The sequence below is a fragment of the Papio anubis genome, chromosome 4 (genome assembly GCF_008728515.1).
Source record: "Papio anubis isolate 15944 chromosome 4, Panubis1.0, whole genome shotgun sequence".
Taxonomy (NCBI): Eukaryota; Metazoa; Chordata; class Mammalia; order Primates; family Cercopithecidae; genus Papio; species Papio anubis.
In genome coordinates this window covers 62,564,733-62,586,115 of record NC_044979.1, presented here as the reverse complement: position 1 = coordinate 62,586,115, position 21,383 = coordinate 62,564,733, and the positions used below count along the sequence as shown (strand labels likewise).

At 35.6% G+C, this 21,383-nt stretch overlaps 1 protein-coding gene across 1 annotated transcript in view; it reads left to right on the top strand.

Moving 5' to 3' along the window:
• Positions 1-9,670: 9,670 nt before the first annotated feature.
• SEMA3E (semaphorin 3E) overlaps positions 9,671-21,383 on the top strand; it is a 290,397-nt gene continuing 278,684 nt past the window's right edge. Inside the window, exon 1 of the mRNA XM_003896387.5 lies at positions 9,671-10,741. Within this exon, the coding sequence (XP_003896436.3) occupies positions 10,627-10,741 (115 nt within the window). The 5' untranslated portion in view covers positions 9,671-10,626. The remainder of the gene's footprint in view (positions 10,742-21,383) is intronic.

Here is a 21,383-nt window from a genome sequence, read left to right as displayed (position 1 = left end):
AGAACAATCTAAAACCTCCATGCATGGACAATGAACAAGAGCCCAATGAAGACAGACCAAAAAGAGTATCAGTTTTTGTCCCCTCTGGTTTTGGTGATGTGGGTGTTCTGCAGAAGCTGGAGCCCTTAGTCATGGAGCTAAAGACACCCACCTGGCCCAGGAGACAGAGAAGCTGAAGGAGGTTCCTTGGACGGTGTACCAGTGGCAGGCCTGAAAGCTGCCACTGAAACCAACATGTAAGCAACCAGTGTGTTTTACAAAAATGACTGTTGTTTCTTTTCCACCCTTCAATTCTCCCAAGAACCTCCTTTTTGACTCAGCCTAATCGGAAATAAACACAAAAAGGAACTCTAGGAAAGGTAGTTCAGTTTAGCCAAGCTGACATATTGCAAATTTGCCATATTGGGTGAGTATAGATGGAGAACAGATGAAGTCATAGGTCTAAATCCTGTGGCACTCAAAAATTTAGAGGTCGGGAACATGGGGGCTTCTATGAAGTGTCTTTAAAAGCAGAAGGCACAACTCTCTTAGTCCGTTTTTTTTGCTGCTATAATAGCAAACCATAGACTGGCTAATTAATTAATAATAGTTTATTTAGCTCATGGTTCTGGAGGCAGGAAAGTTGAGTTTGAGAGGCCACATCTGGTGAGGATTTTCTTGCTGCCTCATAGCATAGGAGAAGACATCACATGGTGAGGAGGTACACATGTTTGACAGCAAGACAGAGAATAAAGCTGACTGACCTCATCCTTGCATCAGGAGCCCACTCTCAAGACAATAGCATTAATCCAGCCATAAGCGCAGAGCTCTCAGGACCTAATAACTTCTTAAGGTCCCACCTTTTAATACTGTCATAATGGCAATTAAATTTTGACATGAGTTTAGCAGGGGACATTCAAGCCATAGCTATACCCTTCTTTATTAATTCTTAATTATTGTTGCCCACAAAAAGGATGTGATGGCTGCAGTTGGGACTATGCGATGGAGGCTACCTTTTGAAGATGAATGAAATACAAGATAGAAAATGCTCATATTGGTAAAGATGCTCACTCTGGAACACCAGCCTTGGACTTAGCCCAGGACTGTGTTTACAAGAAGGAGAAGTCAAATTTGTCGTATTTAAATCACTGTTGTTTGGGTTTTCTACCACCTGCAACCAACCAAAATTCTAACTGATAGAGTAGATTCAGGAGAAAATGAGAGGTGAACAAATGAAGACTGAGTATAGACAGTATTTTGAAGAAATTAACTGTAAGTTGGAACCAGAAATGAATCTGTCACTGGAGGATAAGTGAGATTAGGGGAGATTTACTTTTATGATGGGAAACTACATTTTTTCTATGCTGTTTGAGAATTATTCAATAAAGAGGAATCATTTGATTATGTAGGAAAGATATGAAGAAATTGCATAATGAATAATGGAAAAAAATGAAAAATTCTAGAAGAAATATTTAACTAACTTGATTGCTTATTCAGAATGAGGAAATTTGTACTTGAATGATTTTTATCAAATGTCAATGTTAATATCATTATAGTTGAAAAACTATAGGAAACAGTGCCTTCTGGGAATTTAAATGAATTTCCATAAATTTTTATCCTATCATTGGAAATAAATAATATGTCATGTTTTTAATACTGTAAAGCTTACTTCATTGAAATAACTGGCAAGGTAGACTCTTATTTAAAACTTGTATCACTCAGGAAATCTTTAACTTGATTTTCACCCTTATTTGTAAAACATATTATTGTTTCTTGCATTTTAGCCCTGCATAACTCTTACCAATTTTATTGTACAAACACGATGTACTAGTTCGCTTTTCTTACTTAGCTATTAAAATTTCATACAGTAGAGTTTTAATTGAAATTCCATTTTTGTAACTTTTCTCAATAATGATTAGTGATCTACCTTGAGATCATTAAACAATGCATTGAAATTCTCCTGCAATTAATTTTAGGCATAGCTCTGCGCACATATGCTAATTTCTCTTTGGAAACATGATAATTTCTTAGTCCTATATAATACAAAGTAAAATTCTAGGTTGAAAATATTTTTTCTATTTCGATCTCAAGGGAAACATATTGTTTTATTATTTTGTTTTTATTTTTTGACAATCAAGAGGAATGAGGTTAGGGGTTAGAACAGTTTATATTTTGTTCATATTTTTGCATTATTTATTGCTTACTATAAACATGTGATTATACAAAGAGGACATGCAGGAATTATATCATTGTCTCATCGTAACAGTAACAGTAGAGATGCTTTAAGTATGAGACATGATGGTTAAAAATCAGGACTGATTAAATTTAGAGTTTTCTAAACTATAAAACTTAACTGAGTTTGCTAAATTTTAATCAACACATTTTCACAAAACATATTTGTCTATTTATCACCTTTGTTTCTGATATATTTATGGTCATCTTTTAAACATTCTGAGCCACTTGTTAAGCATATTTCCTGAACAGAATTCTTGCTGTTAACACTTAAAAATTTCACCCTTAACTAGCAAGACCCATTCTTGAAAACTAGCTATTTTCAGAACATAAAGTGTCACATTATCACTTAATAAAGCAAATTCTTAATTTTGTTATAAGAAACAAATTGTGAGCATAAATAGGCTTGTAACTATATTTCCTGGACAACTGAAAACATGTAGTACCAGTCCTGGCCTCCACATGGTGCTAGTGTTATGCACTGGAGCATGAGAAGCCAGAACTACCTAGTAATGCGAAATAACCACTCATCTCGCCCATCAAAAATAACCCCAATAGTAAAACAACCGATTCGAACAAAGAGGCGCTGTACCTGAAATCCTTGCTTATGCAAAATCTGGCTCATTTACAACAATCATCTGGTTCGTGTACAAAATGATTTGCCAAATCATTTTTAGAAATTATAGTAAAGCTGAATAAAAGGTGGCAAAAATAATAATTTTAGATTTCTTGTTCCATCTTTGGGATCTCACCAACATCACATTCTTTTTTCCATGTGTTGTCTCTTCCATGGATGGTTATTTGGAATTACGTTAAGGAGAGGAAGTCCTTATGGGGTGGTAGAGGGTGGGGAGAAGTGGCTTCATAGGCCTTCTGCCAGGTTTTCTCCTTGGTCACTGTGATTCCTTTGAACTATAAAATTCACTTTCAAAGCCAAAATATAATTTATTTTGAATATTCCTATTTTCAGTCATATTCTTCACAACTTTAAAGTCAATGTATGTTCCTCTTTAATGTAAAACAGGCATATTCATTGAGTTTATGTCAGTTTTATGTGATATGTAAAATTTTACATCTCTCTGCCAATTGTATGACAGTTGAAAATGCTATAAAATATTACACAATATTTGGTCATTTTGCTCAGTTTCTTGACAGCTGACTAATGGATAATTGCATTGGTTTTATCTAAATCCTTCCTCGTCTTTTGTGATGGAATATAATTGTTTTCTTCACTTTACGCTGACAATTGAACCTTCATCCTCTATCAAGAGAATCTGAGCAACTAAAGAAGTGCTCCAAATAATGAACAAGAAGAGACTGATGTTTGGTATCTAAGTATCTTAAGCCGTTGTAGATTGCCTTGCAAATAATACAAACTGAATAAATATTTATTGAATAAATCACTCAGTACCAACTGGTTTGGGTATGGCATTAACAAGGGCAGTTGAAAAATAATGGAGATTATAGAGAATATGAAAGAGGACACAAAACTTGGAAAAAAAGAGAAAAATTAGAAATGTATTACATTGAATTATGATTTACATTCCTCCCTCCCTTCCTTTCTTCTTTCTCCTCTTTTTTTCTGCCTCCCTCCATCCCTTATTTTTTTTTCAAGTACACAACTCAGAAACTGCTTGTCAAACAGTTAGATCACTTATTGCCAGGAAGAAAAAAACACATGGGCAGTCTTAAAGTCTAGAATAAGATTAAAGAAATCAGTGGATAACTTCTTTACTGAAGTTTATGGCATTTATTATTGGTTTCATAGTGAGTCAATTTCTTAAGTGGACAGAGTATAAAATGTTGTCTTTAGTTTAGGTACATTAGTGGTAACATTGTTTGAAAATGTTGGAATCTTTTGGACAAAATAATCTAAACATCAGTAACTATGTGTAAATGATTTATTACCCTTAAACCTTTTCTTGGAAACTTCTTTCTTCTTTTGTGACCATAACTAGAAATATGTGTCTTTCTCTCTGTGCATTTCTTCAGATATTTATATATGTATATATATTTCCAGAAATAAGAATAACCATTATTACCTGACAATTTTTCTTAAAACATTTATTTTCTTAGTTCCCTTAGGAATTTGTTCTTCAATAATTTTCCCTACGTTATTTAGCCATCCTGTTATTCGTGTTTGCCAAGCCTGAAAGACTAGCCAAAACCCAAAAGCCTACAGGGGTCGGTATTCAATTAACTAACGAAATCACTAATATGTGTGCAGCTGGTCACTCTGCAAATCACAGAAAATGTGTTCTGCCATCTGACACAACCTGGAATATAGGACTTTATTTGCTGAGTTCAATCACAGACACTGATTGTTGAAGCACCAACTGCTTTGAAAGGTTTTTATTTTAAAACTCTATATAGTTCATGATTAGCATTTATTAAGGATAAGTTCCTACTAGTATAGTATTTGGAGAACTAATGTGAAGTCTTTCTTAAATCATATTCTCTAAAAAAAAAAATTGGAATGGTTGGAACATGGACCCTGGTGTCTGGATTTAAAATGGTGATTATGCTGCTTACTGGTGTTTCTCTTCAGGCAAGTTATTAACTAAGCAGTTAACCAACTAACTAAGTTACCGACATCTGTGTCCTACATTCTGTTTTGTGTAAATGACTATAAAAATGGTACCTATCGCATCAAGTGATTTTCTGGGTTTAACTGGATTTTATATGAATATGCCTTGCATGCTGCCTAGCATATAGAGAATAAAAAGTTAACAGTAATCATTTTTATTCCTTTTAAAGTGGAATCAGTTTGGAATATAGTGATAGATGTTGAGAGTAATAATAACATAATATAACCAATTCACTGCTGGTGCCACCAATAACTCACAAATATGTATAAAAAAGACATAGAAACTCATCTATTATAACATATTATAGAAGTTTTTTTAGAATGTTAGATTTTTTCTTTTTTAAGTAGAATGTTAGATTTTTTAAAGCAACTGATTGGAGTTCTGTCTCTTTAAGGAATTATCTATAACCTATAAGGAAGAGTATAGGTAAACCTCCCAGGTCCTGTATATTATAGAATTTTCAGAATTAATCTTTTCATTTTGCCATAAAAAGGCAGGAAAATCATGACTGCTCTTTGATTAAAGTTCATTAAAGCTTATACATGGCTCCAAATGCTGCTTCTGCTTTTCTTTATTATTAAAAACCTAAAAGAAAATGAGAATAAACCTAGTATAAGTCAGAAACAAAGAATTTTAAAATTTTATGAGAGCAATTTCATTAAAATTTTATGAGTCTTTTTTGCTTTTTAGAATAGCTGGTCAAAATGGAAAAATACAAGGCCAACTTATTGGATTGTCAGCCATCCAAATGATAACATCAAAATAACATTAGCCAAACCTGTTTCAGGCAGGTGAATGATTGGATCTTATATGGTACTAATTGATGGAATGCCATTCTCTGGGACTACCCTTAGGAGCACACAAATCAGGAGTAATGTAGTTATCTGTCCTTATCTGCCTGAATCACTGAATGTGTGAAACAGTCAATCTAGACCCTAGATCCTTTACAAATTCTGTGATATAAGGCATATGAATAGAATGACCGATACAAGCATCAGCAGTCCTGACCTGTAAAACCCAGAAGCAGCAATGGTGGCAGCAGCAGCAACAGCAGGTCTTATTGGTGGGACATTTGAGGTGCTCCAGACTGGAGGTCATTGGGATAGCAGGGCTAGCAGGAATAGCAGAGGGATTAGTGAAGCTGAAATGCCATAACTACCACAGAGAAGTTATGTTATCTAAGTATCTTAAGCCCTTATAGATTTATAAAATTTATGTATTTCTGTCTTTAGTTATAAAAAGGATAATTATCATTGCCATTTTGATACTTTGATTTTACTGTTTTTAATCATAATGTTCTTCAGATGTAGTACTATGTGATGTTGTCCACCTATAAATAATATATATGTCATCATTTTTGTGTAAATGTTCAACTGCAAAAGCTAAAGGCATATTCCACCCCATTCTACAAGTGGCACAGGGAATTACTTTACCTCTTACTTGGCTCTCAAGTATCCACATCTCTCCCTGTCTGTATGCAGCTGCTGAAGTAAGTTTTAGTGGCACATAGAATGGAATACACCGTAATACACTGTCAGCAACTTGTTAATGCTGTAAGTTGGTCCAAAAGCACGTTCCCTAAAGCACAGCAGGTACAGTGTGTGCATTTAGTCAGGAGAGGCTACGCTCTGCTGTGGTAACAAATAAACTAAGCAGCTTAACATAACATGTTTCCTCCCATTCATACAAAGTCTCTTGTGGGTCTGAATAACTTTCTAGAGTAGCTGTCTCCAGTGGTGATTTAGTAATCTAAGATGATTCAATTTCATCATGCCACCATTTCAATGTAAGTTATCCTCTTTTGCTACAGAAAGGGCTTCAGAAAGACCAAATGATTTCTTAGGAGTATTTCACAGCCTCAGCCCAGATGTGATACATATCACTTCTGCTCATATTTCTTTGGCTAGAATTAGTCAAGTGAATTCACATGACTGCCAAGGAGCTGGAAAGTATAGTCTCCCATATGCCAAGGAATGAATATTGATGATACGATATTGAAGGAATATTGATGAGTACTGTCTCCCACAGTATGCAAGATAATTTTAAGTCACGCAGAAATAAACTTTTACTACTGTTTGGTTTTTGCATATATTTGAAAAATACAAGTAGGACATCAAGTCTATGAGGTAATGATTTCATTTTATATTAAATTAAGTTTAATTGCAAATACTAAATATTATATCAAAAATGGTGAATGTGGTAAACAGATGTCTAAAGTGTTGGTAACACTGCCCTAAAGGAACGTCTGTCAAACACAAATTTTAGCATGTGAAATTTCAGGCAAACTGGGAACATGAGGTGGGGCATAGCAGGCTGTTCTTTAACAAGGACCTGAGGTTGATTCAGCAGCAGATGGTATGGGATTGCCTCCTGGGAAGGCTTGTTCTAGAAGCTAGTTGACTTTCTGCTGTTGAAATTGGAGAACCAGTGATGGAACCCATCATGGGGGAGACTGGAACTCCTGATGAACACCCAATTTTCTTTTCTTTCTTTTCTCCTTCTTCTACCAGACTGAGATTGCTCTTCATACAATGATGTAAGACTAGCAAGAATGAGGGATTTTGGAATAAAACCCTTGATCTGGCAAGCAGTACCTTCCTAATTGGCATTTATCTTCTCACCTGGTTTTCCTTGTCTGATATTGTTCAAACTGCTAGCCTGGATCCTCTCAAATCAAATAGAGTAACATCACCCAATATTATTGGTAACTCCAAAGTTTTTCAGTCCACTAAAGCTCTTCCCTCACTGTTGGTGGTAAGTCAGTTGTTGTTGATGTTGTTAATTTTCTATTTCCTTGTTTCACAAGAGTATCTAGAAAAGGGTCCCAAGGGTTCAGATTTTGATGTTGTCATTTGTCTATAGTATTATTGATTTGTATGTAATTATTAAAAGCAGCCTCTTTTATTCTCAAAAAAAAGTCTTGTTTAGATGATAAATTATTTGATGATTCTGCTTCTGAGGATTATTCTTGTTTTATTTTATGATGTAGGTGACTAATTTTGTCCCAAAGACTCTTTATTCCACTGCTAATGCCACATGGGGGAATCTGAGGCTATAGATAGTTCTGAATGTTTAGTTTTCCTAACAGTCATTTTTTGGCATCATCTATATATTTTCTATAGGATAAAGATACAAGTAAAAACACATAAAGAGGAGTTAAAAGAAATAAGTAAGGACATTGGCAACTGGTAGATAAGCCAAAGCACATTTTGAGGAATCTAAAGAACCCATTATTCTGGCATTTACTTCTAACTTGCTCCAACTTAATCTGAAGGATGACACATAAAACCGAAGACAAATCTTGGCATTCATAACATTTATTCCCTTGTCAACATTTTAGAGGTGCATATTTTGTGTACAATGAAATGATTGTAATGTCTCACATTGTCTCAATTCTATAGTAGAGTTAGGACAGGCACTGTGCAATCTTAAGTAGAATTTCAGTTATGTGAGAGTAGCCATGAATTTGCAATAAAAGGTATAGGCACCACATTTACTTTTCCTATAATCCCACTGTTAGATAACATGTATAATAGCTGCTATTTATTTTGTCATTTGCTTCCATCCTGGAAGAAAACAAAAGAGAATTTTGAAGGTACAATGTATCACATTTAGAGCAACCTTTAGGTCTATAGCTCATCAGACTGGCTTTTAAAATATGCAAGCACTCCAGGTTAAAAGTCTCTAAATACTTCATGTTGTTTTACTGTTAAATAATGTTTAGAGTTTGCTATCTTTTGTAGACCTTGGAAATCTAATTATTTATAATATCCAGTGACATTTACATTTTGCTAAATATACTCTGCTTGTACAAGAACATCTCATGATGAGAAAAATGGGTAGAGAATGCCTGGCTGTACATTTGTTTCTATATAATGCAAAAATATCAAGGTGACTTATGTTATCTTTTTGTTGCAGTTTCATGATTTTAAAACATAATTCTCAAAAAGTGTTCCTGGCCGGGCGCGGTGGCTCAAGCCTGTAATCCCAGCACTTTGGGAGGCCGAGATGGGCGGATCACGAGGTCAGGAGATCGAGACCATCCTGGCGAACACAGTGAAACCCCGTCTCTACTAAGAAATAAAAAAAATAGCCGGGCGAGATGGCGGGCGCCTGTAGTCCCAGCTACTCGGGAGGCTGAGGCCGGAGAATGGCGTGAACCCAGGAGGCGGAGCTTGCAGTGAGCTGAGATCCGGCCACTGCACTCCAGCCTGGGCTACAGAGCGAGACTCCGTCTCAAAAAAAAAAAAAAAAAAAAAAAAAAAAAAAAAGTGTTCCTAACTATTAGCATTTAAAATACAGAATAAGAAGAAGTTATCATAGTTGAGATCAGGGTTTACCATTTAACTCTCCACTGTCAAATCAAACATCTATTCAAGTTTATTGGTATCTTAACATAATACCATTCATTTCCATGCCAACAGCTCCAGAGTGTTTGGCTTCGTTTTTGAGATTGATTGAAGGTAGATTGTAAAGTTGACCTATTGTGTTAAGCTTATTTACACAAACACAGTGTCTTGAAAAATCAACTCTGGAAATGCATAGCAGTTGAATCCTAAGGTATTTCACATTCTAAGTTTTCTAATACCTGCTTTACAGAAATCTCTTGGGTGGTGAACCTCGACTTTACCAGTTACCTTACCTGGGGGAAATTACTTCAACATTCTTAAATTTGAAGTAAATTTTAGGAATTGCTTTAGGAAAAAGGATTTGCTTTTAATTTCATTTGACAAATTTGCTTACGTAAATAATTTATTATTTCTAACAAATTTATGAGACAATCACAGATGAATTTTTTTTTTTTTTTTCAGGCTCTTGGAATACATTTTTCTTCAAAGACTTTAAAAATAGCATCCCTAAGATATAAGCAATACAAAAAGACTGAATTTTGAAAATACCTATATGGCAACAGTGAAAAACAGAATTTGGATCCTGGATGGTTACAAATAGATTATTTTAAAAAGAAGTTGGATTTATTCAACTTAGGTCAATTTATCTTGGTAAGAATTTAAAAGCGCTTTCTGATGCCACATCCTTGTCTGTCACCTATTCTTAAATAATCAGCCTGTTATGTGTCATCACCCCTCCCGAACTCCCCATTTCCCCCATCAAAATGTGGAGTTCTCTCCTGCTGCTGAGTAACGTGGGGCTGGTTATGACTGGGAGGGAGGATGGGAGCGGGGCACGTGGACCAGAAATACTTCCTAGAAACAGCAAGTACGCTGCTCAACCCTGCCTGAACTTTCCTGTAAACAGCCACTGACAGACTGCATCCCTGCTGGGTGGATCCTACGACTCCTAGAGGGAATGGCACTTCTTGTTTTTAATTAGCAAGGTGAAAGGTGAATTAAAACTAGCAGTTTGGCAAGTCAGTGCAAGAGGCTGACTTCTGAGAGGCTTCCAGGAGCCCGAAGAGAGGACCTCCACGGGAGAAGGGAGTGCGTGTGCGTGTGCGTGTGCTCTGGGTTTTTTTTTTTTTTTTTTTTTCTGAATGAACAGCTTTGCCTAAGTGACTGAAAAATACAGCTTCTTCCTGAATCTACCGGCGTAGTTGCTGAAGAGAGCTCTAGACAGGACATGGCTCTGAAGACTCACTCTTTGGAATGTCCTCTTGCTCCCGGCTTATAAACAACTGTCCTGAGGAAAGAAAGGTTTTACATAGCCAAATACAGCCTGACAAATGGCACTTCGGAACTGTGCTTTCTGATGACAACGCGTTCGATTTCTGACAAAGCCTCTCGCACGCTGCCCCTGGAGGGAAGTCCTAAGTAAAACTCAGACCCTCCTTAAAGTGAGGAGCGAGGGCTTGGACGGTGAACACGGCAGCATGGCATCCGCCGGGTACATTATCACCTTGCTCCTGTGGGGTTACTTACTGGAGCTTTGGACAGGAGGTCATACAGCTGATACTACCCACCCCCGGTTACGCCTGTCACATAAAGGTAGGTTACCTTTCCACATCCTTTTGTTTAAAAGAAAAAGAAAAAGAAAAAGAAAGTCGTTTAACATAGGCTTATGGTCTTCAAAGACCTTTAAAATGCACCTGAAAAATTTATTGCAAAACTGACCTAAAATTCTAAGTACCTCTGATTAATATGTCATACTCACCTCATCTGAAAACAGTGCAAAATCACATGTCAACTTAGAGATGTTATTTTTGTCTGTAAATACTGGGTTTTATTAATGAGGAGTTCACTCACTGGCAGAGGGAACACAGGAAGGGAGGAAGCAGGTTGTAAATAGCCTTGAGAGGCTGAATCCACCAAGTTAACAGTAGGTATTTAAATATCAGTTTATGCATGTGAGAAACAAGGATGCTGGGGAAGGGCTATAGAAATAGGGGTGCAATTTGTTCTTTTTGTTTTTGTTTTGTTTTGTTTTGTTTGCATAATGGAGGTAAGAGGAGGAGGAAAGAAAATTCCTGAGGAGAAAAATGATGCCCTATCCATAATAACTGTCATCATCATGTAATTAAAATGATTAACAACTAATATAAATTAGTTTTCCAGTGCAATTGATTATTAGAATTTTTTCATGTGTGGCAAAGCAAAATAGTTTATGACAATGCTTGTAAAATGGCTAATATTGATTAAAGTATTAGTATTCACTAGCATTTGTAGTGTTAATTTATATTGCCTTAATGAAGATCTGTCTAACAGCGAATGTTTAAACATTTCATTCTACAGTTGTCTTGTAAAGCAACATTATACTCATAAATAAATGATTAAAAGATTTTGCATCAGGACCAATACAAGCCAGTCATGAATATGTTTGATAACTCCTCCTGTAAACAAACAATCAATAAACAAAACCATGCTCAGAGAAAGTGACTTTGCTGACTTAAAATAAGTTCAGAATAAATTGTCAGCAAATAAGTATTTATTATCACCAGCCATTGAGACATTGAGACAGAAAACAGATGTAATACTCAGGATTACATAAGAATCATTTTTCAATTGTGTAAGCTTTTAAATTGACCCCCATTGTAGAAGGAACAGAAGCTTGCATTTTCTAAGTATAGGTAGAATATTTGTCAGGAGAAACAAAAAGGGAGTCCTCGATTTTATGTGACATGTTTGGTCTTTTTGTCTTTTTACTGGACAATCTTCACTAAATGTTATAGAAATTTTTCATTTTTAGAGTAGTTAAAACTATGGATATTTTCTTAGTTTAAATACATTTCCTATAATACTATCTAGTAGATAATACAAATTTAAGAAACACATTGATACTAAATTGGCAAAGTGTTTAAAATATAGTGCCCAGAATTAACACTAATCTTTTAACTTGGGAAGATGTAGCATGGTATGTATCAAAATGCCTATTCCAAAGAAGTTTATCATCAAAGATGTCAAGATGTACAAATTTGATGTGATGGAATATGGACAAATAAAGATGCAAAAAAATATAAATTGATTGTTTTTCTTATGTAGATGAATGGACAAGCTACCGGTTTTTGCAAGCTACAATTCTGTTACATCTAGTATTAATATTTTATACCTTGTTATTGGGGTACTTGTGTTTTCATGGTTCAATATCAGTGTGTTTTCCAACAGGTCACATTTTAATATTTCATAAGAGAGTTAATAATTTGATCAAAGAATACCAAAGTTCTCCGATACAAGTAAATGTTATGCATAATACTGCTATTGAGTTTGTCTTTATTATGTCACTTTTAATCAAAGAAATAATTGTAACTGATGTTATGAGTGGTGTCATATGGTGTGAGAGTAAAACTGCTAGTATCTATATGTACACTAGACTGAAAACTCCCACAGGATTTCCTTTACCTTTGAATTTAGTGGAACCAGCTGAAAATGCACAATATGATGTTTTTATACAAAGGCAGAATAGAGAGAGTTACCTGAAAATGGAATGTTCCTACTTGTGCAATTTTGTTAGTGAAGTCAGCTAAGAGATCACACTGGAGATGCTACCTGAAGCAGCCAATGCCTACTGCACCTCAGGGGCCTTAGTGAAAAGAAGAGCATATACACTGTCAGAGCAGGGTATTCAGTCCCACCAATATAATAGGAACAGCCCATTTATCTCTCTACACTCTGGAATTCAGTGAATATTTTAGAGGTCTTCAAAAACTAGGAATAAGATATTGCAGATTATTCTTTTGTGGTCTTGAATAATGTCAGTAATGGCAAATGTTCAGTAGTGAGTGAATTAAGATAATTAATATATAAATGAGTTTATAATCTTTCAATATAAGAGGCACTAGGTATATGTAATATAACACCTCTGCACTGCTGCCTGACCACTAGCAGGGAAATCCAGGAGGTTCCCTGGAGGTAGTCTACTAGAATAATTCAGAAATTCTTTTCACAGTTCATGATCTAAGCTGTATGGGAGAAAGGCAGGCATTTTTCTCATATTCTTCACTTTTAAGATGGCATTTGAAAATACAAACCTATTGTTTCTTCTCAAGGAGGAGGAGAAAGTTTATCATATACAGAGTTTGAGTTAAATTATATAAAAATATGTTCAGAAAAAAAAAAAAAAGGTCCAGAGATTTGCCTTTTTCCTCTCCCCTTCATTCTCCATTACTATTTCTTAACTAGACATGTTCTTAACTAGAGCTGGAAAGGAAGGGATCATTAGGATTAAAGAGGAGAAAAGACAGAGAGAGAGAGAGAGAGAGAGGCAGAGAGAGAGAGAAGGAGACAAGGTATAAGGGTAATATGAGGTGTGGAATATTTTCTAGTTGATTTCCTACTGCCTTGTACCCCAATGGGATAATATTGAATCCCTTCCTCTTCTAACTGAATATCTCACTCCACACTAATATTAAGAAAATATACTGGCTTAGGGCAAGTCTGGTAGATAAAATGATGAGATAATTACTCTTGTTGAGGCAATACATAAATCTTTTAATGTATTTTCTAGTTACAAGGTAAATTACATTAATAAGTAAAAATGTAGCAAAGATTAAGATGGCAAGATGCTGTCCTGCTTTGTAAAAATTTTCGGTCAAGATTCGAGTTGAATTTGGCTATATCAGGCAAATATTTAAAAGTTCATGAATAGTTATGCATTATAGCTAACTTTATCCCAGCTCAATAGGGTAACAATGGTGAGATTAATGCAAAATTTTAATATTCTCCCCCAAGGGTTTCCTTGAAAAATACTGTGGTCCTCAGGACAGAAACCAAGGAAGGAGGGAATGAAGGGAGAAGAGTCCTGGTGGATTCATCTACTTCCCTTTGTTGATATCTGTTCTCTCCTTATCTTTCACCATCCTGCACTAATGAGGTTACAGGGAAGGCAAAAATAAGCTTCTTGATAATGGAGCTCAGAGAAGAAAAAACAAATAAGCCAAGACCTATGTTGAGAAAGAAATACCAATGTACATGGAAAGCCCCAGAAATTCAATCATGGGAGCTTGGCAGACAGGCTAGGTGTTTGAAGTCTCAATAAGGATGAATGCTATTGCAGAAATCAAGGAGAATGGCTGCTTAAGCATAATATGTTCTCCTAGAATAGTTGGTGAAGAGACAGTTAAATAAAGGCATGGATATGGCAGAAGAACATTCCTAAAATATGTTAACACTACACATGTAGATTTAAACATGGAATATATACTTATGCAGATAGAACTTGCAATAGAGTGTTAATTAGTGTATCTGTATTGGGTATTATAACCAATTAAATACAGATTTATCATAGTTCAGAGAGCTCAGGATTTGAAATCAGAGGCCTCTACTCCAGCTCTAGTACTTCCCACTTAAAATAATGATAATTAATTGTCTGCATCTCAGTTTCCTCTATTTGAAAATAGGGGTAGTAATGGTATTTTGCCTGTATATTTTACTGGGTTTTTGAGATAATCAAGTGGAACAACAATATCTGTGAATGTACCTTATCACCTAAAAACTATTTATATTATTAATGTTTTTGCAGACTGATACAAAGTGAGAGTATTGGAAGGAAACAGGTCCTAAAGAGAAAAACCTTGAAAATGGTATGAGTTTATATTTCAACAAGTGCTAGGATAATGCTAATATAGAAGACAGAATAAACTTGCTCTTAAATAGCATAAAACATATGATTTATCTTGATAGATTGCACTCACTCCAAATCTCATCTTCCATATCTTTGACCTCTAGTTATAATAACTCAGAAGATGATTACATTGTCTGTGCATTTTCCAAGTTTCATGGCCTATATATTTTTTTGCTGTAGTGTACATATATCCATTTGTTACATGTATTCACTCTACAACACACATTTTAGAATTCATTCCATTTACAAGAAAATAATTGACAGAGAATTCTAAAAGAGCACAATGTTAAATAAACATTCTGAATGATCATTCTGGAGGCCGTGGTATTTATTTTATACCCAAGGCAAATAAAAAATGAGGTAGTGACTGAGCCAGTTTTTCCTGACCCAGCTCATAGCTTTGGTTCCTCTTCCAATAGCTTGGTATTATCAATAGTGACATTAGTCACACATCTCTGGGTGTTAGTAAATAAAAACTGGTCATATGACATGATTCATAAGCGGAGTGATTAAATAGGACCCAGGAGGAAACACTAGCCTATGTGCCCAGAGCTTCAGGGAGAGACAGTGAGAATTAAGTGGTGGATTTATTAAGAAATAGCTTATATTATAAAAAATACCACTGGATAAATTGTGAGGAATTACAATATGTTTCGTTGAGTCTGGTTTATACAAAATATGCTTTCTGTGGAGAGAGTCTTCCTAAGAATTTTAGATAGTGCTATTATTTGTGTTTTTATATTTGCTACAGACAAATATTGTCCATGTATCACATTGAAAGTCCCCGAATGGTTCTATGAATTATTAAATTCTTATCTGGATGTTGCACTTTACAGTGGGAAAACAGTTATCTTTTAGTATAGAAATAGGATGAGGGAAGGTCTGGGTTAGAAAAAAATAGTAACTGGAATTTATATATGAACTGGGCCAGTTTTGGAGTGGAAAATGTATGTGTATCAAACAATTTTTTTTTCTGCTTTGCAAGGAAAGTATTCTATACATAATATATAACCAATGCCTGTTCTTTATTAATAAATATATTCAACAGCTGTGATGTCATAATGAAATATTCTTTACAAAAATTATGTTGCCATATTGTTGTTTTGCTATCCAGGTCAGATTTGTCATCTAGTCAGAGCTGAGAGTATTACATAGAGAGGGCCTCTGTTTCTTTCTGGGATGAGATCACTTGGTGGCCTCAGTTCTATGACCACATAATAAAGCACCAAACCATGAAATTGGTTGTTACTGGTGAAAAGTATTGCTAACAGTCTGCTCAATCAGTTTTATTTCATCAAAGACATTTAAAAGAATCATCATTGGGACTTCTTAGTGGGAGTGTGTGCAAAAATGTATTTCTTTATCTTTGTATATAAAACTCTTCTGTGGTTTAATAGAGGAATTTAGTCTGCAGGAATCCAGAAATATCACTTTGCATGCATGCATGCCCCTTCATACGTAGCCATCCCAGTGTAAAAAGTCTTATAATTTCAGTCTCTGAGAATTAAAAACAAAACTAAACTAAAATTATACCATTTATAACGTTTTCCAAAGGGTGCAGAATAGATTTAGATTATTTTCTTGGTTTTAATAGACAGGGCCATAAGTTAGTAGTTTCTAGTATAACATATGACACTTTGTAATACTCTATACATTATACAAACAATGATGGTTATTTTGATAATTTTGTTTTCACAGTAAAGCCTTACATAACATTGGAGGTATAAGAGTAAACATCATTGTTATTATTAATTCCTTAGTCTTAAGTGAGCATTATTCTTTGCACTCATGATAGGAATGATAGTGACAAGACTGGATATTTTATAGTCTGGATATTCTGGACTAGGAATAAAAAGGACATGTCCATATCACATTTACTCCAAGTGTTGCAGTCTCTGATATTAAGAGAACGTTTTTGGTCATAAACAGTGATGATTTCAAGACAAGACATCTCTGCGGAACTGATAACTTCCCTTCATATGGCCCCTATGGTGGCCAAGACAACTGATTACTCGAGAAGTTTTCAGCCCTGGTTCTAATGCCTATTTCAGGATATTCTAACCATAGGGGTCCTTTGCCTTGGTAACCTTACCTCCACAACTAATAAAAGAGAAATCTATTGTCATGCCTGATTTCTGGGACTTAGAAATGTGTTTCATTTCCATCCTTGGTACCTAAACTCTCAGCCATCACTGTGCTCTGCTCAAGGATTTAGCTTGTAGCCTTGGCATAGGAAACACAGTAGCTAGAAAACACTCTTACATTCGAATTGCAGTGGCCTAAAAACCCTAGACTTTGGATGAGGCACATCTAATTTGAATCTGGCCTCTGACTGCACGGCATGAGCAAGTTACGTAGGTTTTCTGAATATGCATTTTCTCATCTTTAAAATGGTAAAATATAATCTGCAAAAATGTGAAAGGATTACATGAGATAATGCAGATTAATGTGCAGAATACTTAACCCTTAGGAAGCTTTTTATAAATTACTCAATAAATCAGATGAGATTCAGAGATAATTAATCTATGCTGTTCTCTTTTTTATTCTAAAAGCAATCATGAGCAAATTGTTAAATTACAACTTAGGATGAAGAGAGATCCTTAATCATCAGATTTTTACTTAAAAGCAAAGATTTTCTTTAATGAAAACCAGCTCTTACTAGAGTAGATAACTAGAAGGAACAAAGAATATAGATGTCTCTCATGTTTGTAAGTTATTGTAAGAATTATTTTGTTTATACTTTAAGGAAAGTTGGAATTTTATCTGATGGCACCTTGGAGACAACAGACCAAATCCACAAAATAAACAGTACTAACAAAGGTAATTGTAGGCCCAGCTTTGTGAAGCACAATAGAACTAATATTACTAAGGCCAGACCACACTGCCTAAAGTTAAACTAAACAGTGTCCTATAGGCAGCTATCAGCTCAGCATGTGTTGTTTACTTGGAAAGTGAAAGAAAGTCTCCCACTTTGCCTTCCCTTAGATGAACAGGTAAGATATCTGGTGCCATGCACAGTTCCTGACACTTCATAGGCATTCAACAAGTGCTCATCAAGTGAGTATCTGAATAAAACAAAATGATTTAAAACTATGTTTTTCAAAGGAAAAGGTGATGGGGTGGGATGAGCAGGAATACCATGAAACTGAGGAATCCTGGACAACTATTTATGGCCCCTTTAGCATAATATATGTTAGAGAAAAGGCTGGAGGTTTCTGTCTATTCACCTTCTTTCTCATCAGTGCTGCATTTAGTGAAACAGCTGGGACCTCCAGGCACCCTCCTGATACATCAGTTGAATTCTTTCATCTACATTCTCTCCTCCACCTTTTTCTCTACTTCCCCTTCTTTTTCTTCCTTCCCTTTCTTTTCCTCTTCTTCCTCTCTTCCTCCTTCTTCTATATATGTTGTGATGTCCTTGTCATTTCTGGGTTATCACTATACCCCCTCCTCCCTTTCTCTTTTCACTTAATTCTGTGGCTACCCTTTTGTGCGACTGGCAGTACCCCTTCTTTCTTTTTCTCTTCTTCTACTTCTCTTCCAGATAAATATTTTTGATTTCTTCATCACCTTAAGCCAAAAGGGGAAAGAAAACATACTTTTGGTGAAAGATATGTATTCATTGGTCTTCTGTGTACCTTCAATATTTGTTTCTTTTTTGTTGTTTAACACAATAAATACAAAACATAACCTTTGAATTATTTAGAAAAACTTTAAACTTACTAGGTATTGAACATTGGTTTAAATCCATGATGTAGGAAATAATGAAATACTAAATAAATAGCTTACTAGCTGCCTGGATAATGTACCCTCTTTTTCCAACCTGTTTTTCTTCTGGGAAGCTGATGCTCACAGGCACCGTAGGATTGTGGCAATTGCAGAGGACAGGAATTAGGGCACGGCACAGGAGAGAGCAGAGCCTGCCAGCCAAATATTCTGTAGCTAAACTCGGGTTAAATGTCAGTTAAAATATTATTGATGTAAACCTATTTCTATGCACTTTTGGTTTGTTTTCTCTGAGTTTTGAGCTTTAATTTAGGGAACCAGAATAAAAAGGGGGTTTTATTTACAGGATAGAGTGGTGGAACAGAATCCCTAAGAATAAGTCTCAGGGGTGATTTTAGGTAGCCAGATCAACTTCAGAACCGGAAAAGAACAGCAGCAAAGAAAATGAGAATAAAAGACGGTGAAAATAGAGGTCAGCTGAGGACACTGACTCTTTCCCTCCTGATTTGTTCTTTCCCAGGAAATGATGGGAATGGAGAGGGGCTTTAAGATACCCTGTGGAAGTAAAGTCAAATAGGAAATGTGCTCCCAGCATTGTGTATAGCTGTTTACTCCTCTTGATTGCTTTTTTTCTAACACTGAGTCAAAAAGTTTATTATGAACCTCAGGTCCTTTCCAATTATAGAAATGTAGGGCTCCTTTCTTCTCCTTACCAGGCTTCAAAAGGGTTTCTCCAAAACACTTTTGAAACTGGTATTAGGAGATAGTATGTTGTAGTGGAAAGGGTATGGACTTCCAGTTTTTGAATCTACAGTATATTTTATTTGATGCTGTCTTATTCTCGCTGAATCATTGAACTGAGGCTTCCTCTCCTCATCATTATAAAGGGAGTAATGGACACTGTCTTCGTATCTTGTATGATTTTGGTAGAAAAAAATTTAAATGTATCACAAAGATGAATGACATGGTGTTGTAGTATCTTATAATACTTTCTAATTTATGTAATTGTTTTTAAATATATTTAAAGGTCCTTCAGGGCAAGGAGTAATTTTTTGTAAGACCCTTGGGGATGGAATAAATTCACTTCAAATCATTCCTAAAGGCTATAATTACCGTCTGGGTTTTGGTGTCTATTGAATTGAAATGTACATATATTTAGTTGGCTTCCATATTATGGTCAAAATAACACAACTATAAAGGCCAACTTTATTTTTTTATAAGGTTCAGAGCTACTGCTAAATAATTCACCTGCAGGATGGCTTGATTGAACTTCATTGCACAGGAGATGATGCTACTATTATGGAAACTGGATTTAAACGAATGCTACAGAGTGTGGTCCATGTACTGCAGCATCAGCATTCCCTGGGAGCTGCTGAATCAGATCTACTGAGTCAATAATTCTGAGGCTCGGGAATCTCTGTTTTAACAATTCCTATGGGTGATTCTTAGTGAAGACTCAACTATGAGAAACCCTGGGCTGTGTGTGTGGAAGGATGCTACAAAGGAGCCCCAAGTTCATATTTACCGTTTTCATTTATTCCTCCTTTAACTTCATCTCCTAGGTTAAGGGTATTGTCAAATGTCCAAATGACAGCCTTGGTCTTGATAAATATACTTAGATTCATAGATATCTAACTATATCACCATTATCTGCTTATTTTTGTATTAAATATAAAGTGTACCTATACATTGATGATAATTTAGCATATAATTTAAATATTTTAAAAGACTATTGATGGTGTAAATTGTAGCATGTTGTAGCTATGATTGAGTTCTGATGAGAAAACATCTAATATTTGTCGATTGTGGAAAAGCATTTTGAAAAATTCTTTTATGCCTCAAAGAGAAGTTTTCTGGGACAAATGAAATTAGATGTCGCTTACCACTTCATCCTTTTGTTATACATCTTGATCATTGCCTGTATTAATCTGCTCTCACGTTGCTATAAAGAACTGCCCAGGCCGGGCGCGGTGGCTCAAGCCTGTAATCCCAGCACTTTGGGAGGCCGAGACGGGCGGATCACGAGGTCAGGAAATCGAGACCATCCTGGCTAACACGATGAAACCCCGTCTCTACTAAAAAATACAAAAAACTAGCCGGGCGAGGCGGCGGGCGCCTGTAGTCCCAGCTACTCGGGAGGCTGAGGCAGGAGAATGGCGTGAACCCGGGAGGCAGAGCTTGCAGTGAGCTGAGATCCGGCCACTGCACTCCAGCCTGGGCGACAGAGCGAGACTCCGTCTCAAAAAAAAAAAAAAAAAAAAAAAAAAAGAACTGCCCAATACTGTGATAAAATTAAGACATTCCATTAATTCCGTTATGAATGACCTCACTGCTCACCATGCACGATAAAGCTGTGTTGTTTTCACACAATATACATAATTAAAACATATAATTCATTTCAGAGTGCACAGAACACTATGTTATTATAGAGAAAGCCTTTTTAAAGTTTTTTTCCCTTAAATTCTTTTGGGGTAGAATCAATGGATATAGCTTTGGGACATAGTGGATAGCTATATATAATGAGAAATTAACAAAGTTTATTGCTTTAAACATTTTAATTTTAATCACATTAATAATAAGTAAAGTGACCACGTGCATTTGTTAACTATCATAATCTTTTCGAGGGACAGAATACAACAATTTCCTCCTGGATGTCTTGGACACCAGCCCAGAAACCACTGTCCTACCGCCTTGTAAAGAACTCCTCTTTCTAAAATATATGTTAAATTAGCAGAATATTTTGAATGGAAAAAAAAAAAAAAAAAGAACTGCCAGAGACTGGATAATTTATAAAGGAAAGAAGTTTAATTGACTCACAGTTCCGCAGGGCTGGGGAGGCCTCAGGAA